This window comes from Physeter macrocephalus, unplaced genomic scaffold (assembly GCF_002837175.3).
Source record: "Physeter macrocephalus isolate SW-GA unplaced genomic scaffold, ASM283717v5 random_7, whole genome shotgun sequence".
In the NCBI taxonomy this organism is placed as follows: Eukaryota; Metazoa; Chordata; class Mammalia; order Artiodactyla; family Physeteridae; genus Physeter; species Physeter macrocephalus.
Window position 1 is genome coordinate 167849 of NW_021145293.1, and position 11721 is coordinate 179569.

Sequence of the window (11721 nt, forward strand, 5' to 3'; positions counted from 1 at the left end):
GAGTCTGTCCTGGGAAGCAGGAGGCCTGGATCCCAGTCCTGGTGCCTGCTCTGCACCTGGTCCATTGTGACCTTGAGCAAGACCAATCTGCTTTCTGAGCCTTACTTTCCCCAACTGGGAAATGGACAGGGTCATGGTAGATGAGTGACTTTCAGATACAGAGATGGTCAAGCATGATGCATCCAGATTCGAAAGCACACCACACAAGTGCTCATAAAAGTGATCTAGGTGAGCATAACCATTCACTCAGCTATATACTCAAGCTCACAACCACACACAACACATAGACCAAATCACACTGACACATATAGTTATATACAATCGCCCAGACATACACAAAAATATCTAGTCATATTCTCACAAAGATAACAGCCACATCTACGGAGAAAGCCATCAAAACAGAGTCATGGGGCTTCTCTGGTGGCGCAGTGGTTAAGAATCTGCCTGCCAATGCAGGGGACACGGGTTCGAGCCCTGGTCCGGGAAGATCCCACATGCTGAGGAGCAACTAAGCCCGTGCGCCACAACTACTGAGCCTGTGCTCTAGAGCCCGTGAGCCACAACTACTGAGCCTGCGTGCCACAACTACTGAAGCCCACGCGCCTAGAGCCTGCGCTCTTGCAACAAGAGAAGCCACCGCAATGAGAGAACCGCGCACCGCAACTAGAGAAAAGCCCTCACGCAGCAATGAAGACCCAACGCAGCCAAAAGAAAAAAATCAGTAGCCCTGAAAAAATTATAAAAAAACCAGAGTCATGCACACAGTACCACAAAAACACACGATCACACAGAATACCATTACACGAGCTTACAATTAGACAAGAAACCACAGACATTCAGCCACACAGACACAGTTACACACACAACCACCCATAGTCAACAGCCCCACAACGTCACAGAAACAGTCAGCCCTATTCACATATAGATACACAGTCACTCAGGCTCAATCAACCGCACAGAATCACAAAGCATAGGGAATCACACCAAGTCACACAGTCACATGTGGCTAGCAAGCTTCCTGGGACAGACTGGCAGACAGCTTGGGCTGAGATCGCCCACCAGAGCCCACCTCCTCCTCCCACACAGAGTAAAGGAGACCTTGAGGTCTGGTCTCCTGGGTACTAGGACTCATTTTTCTCGTGCCTCAATTGCCTATTTTAACTCCAGACTCTGCCCTCGGCCCCTACTACCAGGAGTGGGCCGAGCTCCCTCCCAGGGCCAATCAGAGCAGGAATACAGCTGGCCAATCGAGTTAGCGCACTCGCCTTCCGCCCCTTCCCTCTTCCTCCCCTTAAAGGGGTTAAGGTGCCTCTGCTTGGGCGCGCCTGCTTACGCCTGCAAGGCTTCCGTGGCCCCTTTAAAAGGCAGAGCCTTGAAAGAGCGGTGTCCTAGGACGAACCAATGACAAGCCCCATTTGGCCTCTTCCCCGCCCGCCCCCTCCGGAGGTCAAAAGCCTTGGTCAGTAGCACTGTGGCCTGTGCGGTGAGCACGGGGGCTCCAGGTAAGGACTGGCTATAGGGGCGAAGGGCGCAAAGGGCCAGGGGAGCCAGTCCGCTCAGACGCCTCCATTCCTCCAGGTCGGCCTTGGTTGTTCCGCTCGCCAGCTCGCTGTCCACATGGCCCTGAGAGGCGTCTATGGGCGGCTCCTGAGCCGCGGACCCAGCCTGCGAGTCCTTCGTTCATGGAGCTCGGCGGCAACGCAGACGGGTCAGTGCCGGACCGGGGGTGGGATGGGGAGGGAGAAACTTGAGGCTCGGGGACTTTCCCGGGGTTATTTTCCCGTCCTGTGTTTGCAGAAAAAGGCGGGAAGACCCAGAGCCGATCTGCCAAGTGTAAGGACCCCTTGTCGCGCCGTGCGTCTGCGGCCCTTGTCCAACTACTGTCTGTCTGTCCCGGATGGGCTCTGTCCCGGAATCCGAGGGCTGCCCAGGCGGGGAGGCAGGGCCGCTGAGGCAGTGAGTTTCCCCGAGAAAGCCCACTTTGTCAGTCCTGTTTGCAGCCCACATTTATTGGGAGCGAAATGGGGGTTGAGGGATGGGGCTGATGATTCTGGGGGAGGGGAAGGTGTGGTGGTCGGGTGGGCAGGGATGAGCCCCACCTCCTCCAACTCTGCCCAGCCTCGCGGCCCGAGTTTGACTGGAGGGACCCACTATTGCTGGAGGAGCAGCTGACAGCAGATGAGGTCCTCATCAGGGACACCTTCCGCACCTACTGCCAGGAGCGCCTCATGCCCCGCATCCTGCTGGCCAATCGCAACGAAGGTGCCCAGGCAGGCGGGTGGGCACCCTGGAGCTACCGCTGCCACCTGAACCCCACTCTCCACCATTCACACCAGCTATTCCTGCTTTAGCTGGACCTTAGGGCACCTCTGGCCCTGGGTTGGGGCTCCAGTGGGCCAAGGCTGGGCCTGAAGTTGGGCATCTGTCCCTTTGCAGTTTTTCACCGGGAGATCATCTCAGAGATGGGGGAGCTGGGTGTGCTGGGCCCCACCATCAAAGGTAGGGACAAATTTCTCTCCACACTCAGCAGCCCCCACTGTGTCCTGAAAAACCCCTTCCTTTCCTTGAGCCTAGTTTCCCAGTCTGTAAAGAGAGGCTGTTAATCCCTCTGTCTGAAGTGGCTGTGGGGATGAAACCCTCAAGTAAGGGCCAGCTTGGTACCCTCTCCTTGGGTGCCCCTATGTAGCTCTGTCTCTTGGGCCCCAGGAGTCACTGATCTCAGCTGGGCAGGGCTTTGTCCCCCATTGCCCTATTTCTCCCCTCCCCGCTCCCCCCGCCCACCAGGGTATGGCTGTGCTGGAGTCTCATCTGTGGCCTATGGGCTCCTGGCCCGAGAGCTGGAGCGAGTGGACAGCGGCTACAGGTCAGCGATGAGTGTCCAGTCCTCCCTTGTCATGCACCCTATCTACGCGTACGGCAGCAAGGAACAGCAACAGAAGTACCTGCCCCGGCTGGGTGAGCAGCTGCCTGTGGAGCCTGGTGGAAGGAAGGCAGTCCCAATGGTCTGAAACTCAGGGGCGGGGCTATCGCCAGGCCTGCCTTCTATCCTCACCCCAAGGATATTACCATTGGCCACTCAGGCCCCCTGCCAGACCCTGGGCTTCACCCCCACATCTGATTCTCCTAGGTCTCTCTTTTCTTTTTCCCTAGGTCTCTTAACTCTGCCCCTTCCTCACCACCATCATTTCCCCCATGATTTGCTTTCTGTACTCCCCATTCCAGTCCAAAGTTTAAAGTCTTAACTTCCTAAGCGGGTCCACAAAACCCCACGTGAGCAGGCCTCTGCTGATCTTTCCACCTCATCTCTGGCCGCTCCCTTGATTGCTCCTTCCCAGCCACCCTCAACTACTTGGAATTCTCAGTTGTACCACTAGGCCTTTGCACATCCTGGTCCCTCTACCAGGACTGCTCTTCACACCTTTTCCTGCTTAACTCCTTTTCACTGCCCTTCAAGACAGTTTAGCCCACACTTTCCTGACTTGTATTGGGCCTCACCCCATCACGGCATTGTGACTATGGCCTGGGTGAGACCTGTCCCCCCACCACCTGGGAGTGCTGTGAGGGCAGGGCTGGATCTGCCTTGGCCTGGCTCAGTGGAGAGGCTAACCATTTTCAGTAGAGAGAATGAATGGGGGAGAGGCAGCCTGGTGACGCTGTCTCATGCCTGCAGCCAAGGGGGAGCTCCTGGGCTGCTTTGGGCTCACAGAGCCTAACCATGGGAGTGACCCCAGCAGCATGGAGACCAGAGCCCGCCAGAACCCGTCCGGCAGGAGCTACACCCTCAATGGGGCCAAGACCTGGTGAGGGGCCTGGGCGCCTCAGGCAGGTGGGCAAGGGCAGTGGGTGATGGCCAGATGCCTCACTGCCTGTCCTGCCTCCAGGATCACCAACTCACCTGTGGCCGACCTGTTTGTAGTGTGGGCTCGGTGCGAAGATAGTTGCATTCGGGGCTTCCTGTTGGAGAAGGGGATGCGGGGCCTCTCGGCCCCCAAGATTGAGGGAAAGTTCTCTCTGCGGGCCTCGGCCACGGGTATGATTATCATGGACGATGTGGAAGTGCCAGAGGAGAATGTGCTGCCCAAGGCGTCTGGTCTGGCGGTAAGCAGCAGCCACCTTGGGAACTGGCATCAGGTCACCTGCTGGTTCTCTTTTCTTGGGCCGGCACCATGCTAGAGACCCAGCTGGGGAACAGACACACATGGAGTTCACACAGTAGTGATTTGGAGAGGCTCTGCCTGGCTCACTGATGTGCAGAAGCTGCCCCATTTTGGTGACCATCTCACTCATGCTGGCTCTGCCCAGTACATATAGGCCTGAACGAGCTTAATCCTTTGATGCATGTGCATCTTCCTGTCTCCTTACACAGCCCCTAGGTCTGAGCATCCAATCCAGACCCTGGGCTGGGTAGAACTGTATGCAAACCAAGAGTGAGCAGGCAGTGAGCAAGACCTTATGTGCATGAGCTTTGGTGTCAGGGCCATGTGTGACTTAAACAGTTGCCCTGAGTCCCCCTTGTTTACACTGACTGCATGTCTTGAGTGTCTGGGGAGGGGGCCTCCCCCTGCTACTTAAAAGTTAGTTCTGCGCAGGCCTCTCATCTCCTCTTGGTGGGGCTGAGGCCCCCTCTGAACCCTGCAGGGTCCCTTCGGCTGCCTAAACAACGCCCGCTATGGCATCACCTGGGGTGTGCTTGGAGCTGCTGAGTTCTGTTTGCACACGGCCCGGCAGTACACCCTGGACAGGTGTGTAGGGGCTGCCATGAGAACTCCTGGGGGGGTGTGTGGGGCTTGGGTTCCGTCTCTTACCCCCCTACCCCTGGCCCCCACCCACGAGACCCAAGTTCCCTGCTCTGTGAAATGGCCGAGGAAGTCCTTCTGAGCAGTGAGCGGCTCAGTCAACAACAGGGCCAGAGTGCGCTGCATGGGGGCTGAGGCAGCATAGGAAGGCCCTAGGACAGGACTGGGGAGTGGGGCCCTCCTTGTACTTACCCTGACCCTGACCACATAGGATCCAGTTTGGTGTCCCACTGGCCAAGAACCAACTGATTCAGAAGAAGCTGGCGGACATGCTCACCGAGATCACGCTGGGCCTTCATGCCTGCCTGCAGCTCGGCCGCTTGAAGGATCAAGACAAGTAGGGGCTGTGTGTTTGGGGAGGAAGCGGGAGGCAGCTGTGGTGGGAGGACCCAGTGCCCCTTCTGAGCATGGTGGCAGCTGGCCCTGGAGAGAGGTCCTTCCTGCCTGGTGGCCCCTTGGGACCCATCCCTTCCTGCCTCTCCCTCATTAGGAGCTGTGCCTGTTGCTGTGACGGTAACCGTCCTCCCCAGCTGGGTTTGCCCAGGGTGTAGGGATGCCTGGATGCCCATAGCAGGGTCAGTTCTTTATAATCCAATGCTTGTTACACGTCTGTGCTGTTCCCAGGGCCACCCCGGAAATGATCTCCCTGCTGAAGAGGAATAACTGTGGGAAGGCCCTGGACATTGCCCGCCAGGCCCGAGACATGCTGGGAGGAAATGGGATTTCTGATGAGTATCACGTGATCCGGCATGCCATGAACCTGGAGGCCGTGAACACCTATGAAGGTGGGGGCCGGATCCCTGGGGTGGGGTTCACAGTGGCCTCACGTCTGGGGAAGAGGACAGCAGACCCAAGTCCTACTCCCAGCTGTCACCTGTCGGCAGCATGACCTGGGGCAAGTCCCACCCTGTGTCCCTCATCTGGAGTGGCCCATACTGGGACCGTGGAAGTAAACCCTCCCAGTCCTCTCCTCCATTATGCTCCAGGGGAGGGATGTTCCCAAGCCTGCTTACGGCTTCCTCAGGCATTTCCAGAGCGGGGCATTAATGCCCAGCGAGCTGGTGGATGCAAGGGAGTGAGAGTGCAGCTACATACAGGAATCACCACTCCATTTTATGTGAGAAAAAAAGAGAAAAGGTAAATCATTTGCAGGCTGTGGTGTTTGCACCTGACAACTAGTTGTGACTCGCATGGGGCCCAGAAGACAGACACAGAAAAAGATAATTAAAAAGAAAAGAGATGTGGGGATTCCCTGGCGGTCCAGTGGTTAGGACTTGGCCTTTTCACTGCGGTGGCCTGGGTTTAATCCCTGGTTGGGGAACTAAAACCCCACAAGCCGTGGTGCGGCCAAAAAAAAAAAAGAAAAGAGGTGTACAATTCCAGTGTGAGTCACACAGAACCAGAGGGAGCTGTAACAGGCACTCAATCTCTTAGGGAGAAAGTGGGACCATGTTAAGCCTTGAGGGAGGTGTAGGAGCTCCCTGGGCAGAGATGGTGAAATAGCATCCATGTGCTATTCTGGATGGGACATTCCAGAAACAAGCAAGAAGGAGGGCTGGGGGTGGGGGTTTTTACAGGCATGACAATGACCCGGAGGACAAGCACAGGGCACCTCCAGATAGTTTTACGCAGGGGAGGGACGGGGTCAGATTTGCACTTTAGGAAGAAAATAGAATTATTTTGCTCCATAAAAGGGAGGCCATAATCTCTGCCTTCCACCTCTGGAAGCTGAGGAAGAGCAATTGAGAACACTGAGGGCTGTAAAGTATTACTTAGACATGTGGATGTGGGATGGGATGTGGAATGTGGCAGTGGCTCTAGGATGGGGGATCATCTGGGACAGGCAGCTAATTGTCTGATGTTTGCTTTCCCATTCCTCCTGTGGGTGAGAAAGGGCCTGATCCATTTCTGCAGAGCTCATCAGCTCTTTCCACCTCTGTGGGAAGAAAGCATGGCTGGGTTGAAAATCAAATGTTTAATCAACCGTGTGGGGTTGGGGCCGGGTGAATCGGGGAGCACCAAAGCTTGGCCCATGGTGGCGGCTGGACTCGCTGCAGTTTTGGGCCTGGCACAAGGAGCTTTGGGTTGGTTGGTCGGTCGGTTTTTGCCAAGATGCATTACAGAACTCTGAAAAACAATTTTCTCAGCATGGCCAGAATGGTGGCCTCTGAGCCTTTCCTTGGTGGCTGTCACTAAGGGGGGCTCTCCTGGCAGCTGTCAGCATTCGCTGTCTTTGTGGGTCTGTTCTTCTTCCAAAGTAGTAGCCTGTGGGGAGACATGAAGATTGACTTTAAAGGGAAGTTGTGAGCTGTTAAGACTCCAAACCAACTCTGCATTTATCTTGCCCAGGCACTCATGACATCCATGCTCTGATCCTCGGAAGGGCAATCACAGGGATCCAGGCGTTCACAGCCAGCAAGTGAACCCACTTCACCTGGGAGCCCGGATGGTACCAAACCCCTTCCCAGGGAGATACTGCGCTCTGAGCTTAGTCAGGGAGGTGGCAGATGGAGCCAATTCTTCTGGTGGGAAGTGAGAGACGCTGATTTTTAAATATCAAAATTTCCCTTTTGAAGTCATTCAAATGTGTTCCTTAAAAAGAAGATGGGACTCTCTGTACTGAGTTTCTCAATCCAGTTTTAACTGTGGATGGGAACAGACTCCACTCACCTTGGAACAGAAGCTCCCTTTGACAGGGGAGCAGGGAGAGGGAAGGAGTGACATGGAAGCAACTTGTGAGACCCACCTGGTGTCTGACTACGCAAACTACCCCCTCCACACAGCAAGAGTTTACTCTGTGCCCTCTGACCCTCCCATCTTGGGGTAAGTGCCTTATGCTGGACGTTGGAGCAGAGTGAGGGGGGAAGAGAGAATAATAAAGAGTCTGCATGTCTGAGCCCACAGTGTTGGACCACAGTTACTTGTAACCACCCGAGAAGTTATTTCAGTCACAGGAGAAAGGAACATGTGTTGGGGCTGTGAAGCGCGCTGGGACCTGGTGGGGATTTCCCCCGCCCCAGAGTGATCCATGCCTGAGTCTTGGGCTTGGCTGTAATAAATAAACCCAGTTAGGCACTGCCAGGGCTCAGGGCTGAGGGCAGAGGGGACTTTGTCCTTTCTGTCACCACAGAGCTGACGCACAGTGTGGGAAATAACGGTCCAGCTTCTCAGTTCGGACTCACCACATTACAGGGGAGCACGGGGCCACAAGTGGGATGGCAAGAGCCCCAGGGCTTTTGCAGTAATAGTGGCCCCTGTGGGGTTTAGGGCCCGGCGGTGCTAATGTCCTTGTTCTCTGTTGACATTTACTTTCATCTTAGCTGCTACAACTCGTTCCTCCGGCGGCACCCATGTGCATGCGTGAGTTCAGTCATACCTCAGGCTGGCCGCACAGGTCTCTGTACACGGTCTCCACGGTGTGGCACACTTCTTTGAGCTCTGTTTCCAGGTGACTGATCTTTGCCATTTTTTGGGTGAACTCTTGGAGCTTTTCCTGAATGATCTTGTTGTGGTGATTATAAATCTGATACATCCTTTCCTCTAGCTTCTCTGTCAGGTCTGAAACCTTTGAAAGAATAAGACGTGTTCTTTGAAAGTCAAACAAGAGGCATCACAAGACATTTGTTCTAGCTGGCTCTTTAAGATTTCTGCAATTTATCATATAAAAGTGGTAAAAACAACTCCTGTGACTGGAGGTGAAATTGCCTATATGTTAAGTTTTTCTTTTTAAAAAGCAAGGTGCGAGAATTCCCCGGTGGTCCAGTGGTAAAGAATCCGCCTTCCAATGCAGGGTACGTGGGCTCAATCCCTGGTCGGGGAACTAAGATCCCACATGCCGTGGGGCAACTAAGCCCGCATGCCACAACTATTGAGCTCCCGCACCTCAACTAGAGAGCCCGCGTGCCGCAGAGCCCACGCACCACAACTAGAGAGAGGAAAACCCGCACGCCACAGCTAGAGATAAGACTGCGCGCCGCAACTAGAGAGAAACCCTAGCAGACCGCGCGCCGTAACGAAAAAGATCCCACATGCCTCAGCAAAGATCCCATGTGCCGTAACTAAGACCCAACGCAGCCAAAAAAAAATAAGGAAAATAAATAAATAAAATAAATATTTAAAAAAAAACAAGGTGTAAAATTATGTATAAGCTCAACCAGTTTAGGAAGAAAGTACATAGAACAGAGACTGGAAGAAAACACGCAACAAAGTGGCTTCTGGGTGGTGGTATCATAAGGGTGTTTTTATATTTTTTCTGCTATATTTTTCTCCACTCTCTAAATTTTCTATGTACAAGGTAGGTAGGGATGGTGGGGGGCAGGGAAAAAAGTCAGCCTGTCATTGAGAGATGACATGTGGAATCCACAAGCTGTCCAGCTCACAGGACCCATTACGCATTATGAAGAAGCATCGGCGGGGACAACCATTAACATCAGACCTGAACATAACATCAGGCTTTGTTAGACATAAGCCCCAGCCATGTCCAGGGACCTCCACTCTCCTGTCACAAATCATTCGACTTCTGGAGGACAAATGGGTGTGACAATGCAGGTTATGCCTCAATGCCCTCCTGCCACAGCCATTAGTCCTGGAATGAAGTAAGGGCCTGGGCGGTGGGTGCAGATGAACCTTGGCTTCTTATCCTGGTTCTCTCACTTGGGCAAATTATTTCCAAACCTTACTTTTCCCATCTACAAAATGGGTCCAATCTCTTTGCAGGATTGTTGTAAGGGTGAAATGAGGTACTGCATGCAAACTGCCTAGCACCATGCTGGGAACATAACTGCAGTTCATTCCCTCCCCTTTCACTTTTTACATAAAGAACCCCCTCCCCTTTCACTGGGGCTTGGCAGTATGTGGGGGGAAGTCCGTCACCTTGATCCTGAGGCTGTCTCTGAAGTTGGTCATGAGGGCATGGTCCTTCTGCCTGCTCTCGTTGATGTTTTCGATCAGCTCCTGGGCCCTCTTCTTCAGGATGTTGATGCTCGAGTCCAGAGAGGAGAAGTAGGGTCCTGACTTCCCTTCCAGCATCATCAGCTGGCGGTTGGCACTGGAGGTGGCGATAGAGGGGCTAGAAACCTGACTTCTGAAATTATAGGAAAATGAGATCGGCGCCAAACTCTGTTGACAGTGGCTGATCTGAATTAGTGTGTGGTGGGAGGAGAACCTGTGTTGTGTGTCTCTTGTGGGTGACACTTGTTTATTTCATTCACACATACACCCCCACCCCACCCCTGAGAGGCAGGGATGGCATCCCATCTTAAAACTGTGAAAACAGACTCAGGAGCACAAACAAAATCTGCCCAAGGTTCCAGAACAAGAAGATATGCCTGACTGCAAAGCCCACAGTCGTTTTATTACACCAACTTGCTGCTTTGAAATGAGCATCAATAATATTAAAAATAGTTTAGATGCTTTCTTAGATGATCTTCCTGTCACCAGCCTGCTGAATCCCTTTCCATCCCTTTCTAAACCTACTTAGTGATGCTCATAGCAGCATGCAGACCACCTGGGGCTAGTGTACCTGCGTGTCTCTGCTCCCATCTGGTAAGGTGGCCTGTCAAGAGGTAGTTATGGGGGGCTTCCCTGGTGGCACAGTTGTTAAGAATCCGCCTGCCAATGCAGGGGACACGGGTTTGAGCCCTGGTCTGGGAAGATCCCACATGCCGCGGAGCAACTAAGCCCGTGTGCCACAACTACTGAGCCTGTGCTCTAGAGCCCGCGAGCCACAACTACTGAGCCCGCGTGCCACAACTACTGAAGCCCGCACGACTAGAGCCCGTGCTCCGCAATGAGAAGCCACCGCAATGAGAAGCCCGCGCACTGCAACGAAGAGTAGCCCCCACTCGCCGCAACTAGAGAAAGCCCATGCGCAGCAGCGAAGACCCAACACAGCCAAAAATAAATAAATAAAAATTTAAAAAAAGAGGTAATGTTAAAAAATAAAACTTAAAAAAATACCCCTCAAAAGAGTTAGTTATGTTTGTCCCACACTGTACACTACTATAATTATGCAATTCATTAAATATCGTGTTAGCTAGTGACATGCGAAAAAGGGACAGGTGTCTAATAAAGCTAAATGGAATGAATAAAGGTGACCCTAATAAAACATAACTATTAAATCAAGTGTGGGGGAGACGGCTATATATTGGGACCAAGAACATAAAAATCTAGAAGGATTCTGCATACACATCGCTTTGTCAAGGCCCTTAAGTTTTTGCTCTGCTATAAAAACACAAAAGTGGAAATTGTGGGTAATGCATTATGAATGAGGTTTATGCAAAGAAAAGAAAAATGTTGCAATCTGATCAGCAGACCCATTGGTGTTTTAAATTAAGCTAAAATGTTTAAGGTAAGTTGCTTTTTTTTTTTTTTTTTTTGGCCATTTCTTTGCTTTATTTGCCATGCACCATGCTAAACTACATGCCTCATCTTGCTGCATCCTCACAACCACGCTTTGGGGTGTATCCCCATCATCTTTACCTCATAGCTGAGGACACAGGCTCAGTGTGTTTGTGTCACTTTCTCAGGATCACCAGCCAGTCTGTGCAGAGCCGCGTGTGGCGCCCAGTTGGCCTGACCCCCAGCCTGTGTCCTGCTTCCCCCAAAGTTCTCAGTTTCCTCCTCGCCCCCTGAGGTGCTTCCAGCTCTGAATGGCTGACTCGGAGGTGCCAACACAGCAGTTCCTCAACACACCAGTTCACACACAACCATAAAGTCAGCCATGACTGCAAGCCAGGCACAGCTACTTAGAAAAACACGTTTTGATTTTTGGATGCTTCCTCCATACAACTATTTTTTTTTTAAATTTATTTTATTTATTTATTTTCCAGTATGCAGGCCTCTCACTGTTGTGGCCTCTCCCGTTGCGGGGCACAGGCTCCGGACGCGCAGGCTCAGCGGCCATGGCTCACGGGCCCAGCCGCTC

The 11721-nt window shown here is 52.9% G+C and overlaps 2 protein-coding genes across 6 annotated transcripts in view; one reads left to right on the forward strand and one right to left on the reverse strand.

Moving 5' to 3' along the window:
* Positions 1-1449: 1449 nt before the first annotated feature.
* Positions 1450-7692, forward strand: GCDH (glutaryl-CoA dehydrogenase). 2 transcript variants are annotated; one of them, XM_007103610.2, is made up of 12 exons: positions 1450-1502; positions 1579-1708; positions 1798-1833; positions 2119-2262; positions 2437-2499; positions 2785-2955; positions 3671-3800; positions 3882-4098; positions 4639-4742; positions 5008-5133; positions 5421-5581; positions 7146-7692. In XM_007103610.2, the coding sequence occupies exons 2-12, from the start codon at positions 1618-1620 to the stop codon at positions 7217-7219; spliced, it is 1317 nt and encodes a 438-aa protein (XP_007103672.1). In that variant the 5' UTR covers positions 1450-1502; positions 1579-1617; the 3' UTR covers positions 7220-7692. The 2 variants fall into 2 exon arrangements, with proteins under 2 accessions (XP_007103672.1, XP_023990088.1); XM_024134320.3 differs by lacking the exon at positions 7146-7692 and having other exon boundaries at positions 1464-1502; positions 5421-5789.
* Positions 6855-11721, reverse strand: part of SYCE2 (synaptonemal complex central element protein 2) — a 14178-nt gene continuing 9311 nt past the window's right edge. For 2 of the 4 annotated variants that reach the window (XM_007103608.4, XM_007103609.4), the window contains exons 3-5: positions 9669-9843; positions 8173-8361; positions 6857-7061 (exon numbers count right to left, since the gene is read on the reverse strand). In XM_007103608.4, coding sequence (XP_007103670.1) covers positions 7014-7061; positions 8173-8361; positions 9669-9843 — 412 coding nt within the window. In that variant the 3' untranslated portion in view covers positions 6857-7013. Of the gene's footprint in view, positions 7062-8172; positions 8362-9668; positions 9880-11721 lie in introns of all 4 variants that reach the window. The other 2 variants (XM_007103606.4, XM_007103607.4) reach the window with 2 other exon arrangements.

Coding starts and splice junctions, on each gene's coding strand:
- GCDH (XM_024134320.3), top strand. CDS start 1,618: ATGGCCCTGAGAGGCGTCTATGGGCGGCTCCTGAGCCGCGGACCCAGC. Junction 4,743..5,007: donor CGGCAGTACACCCTGGACAG/GTGTGTAGGGGC, acceptor CTGACCACATAG/GATCCAGTTTGGTGTCCCAC. Junction 5,134..5,420: donor CGCTTGAAGGATCAAGACAA/GTAGGGGCTGTG, acceptor TGCTGTTCCCAG/GGCCACCCCGGAAATGATCT.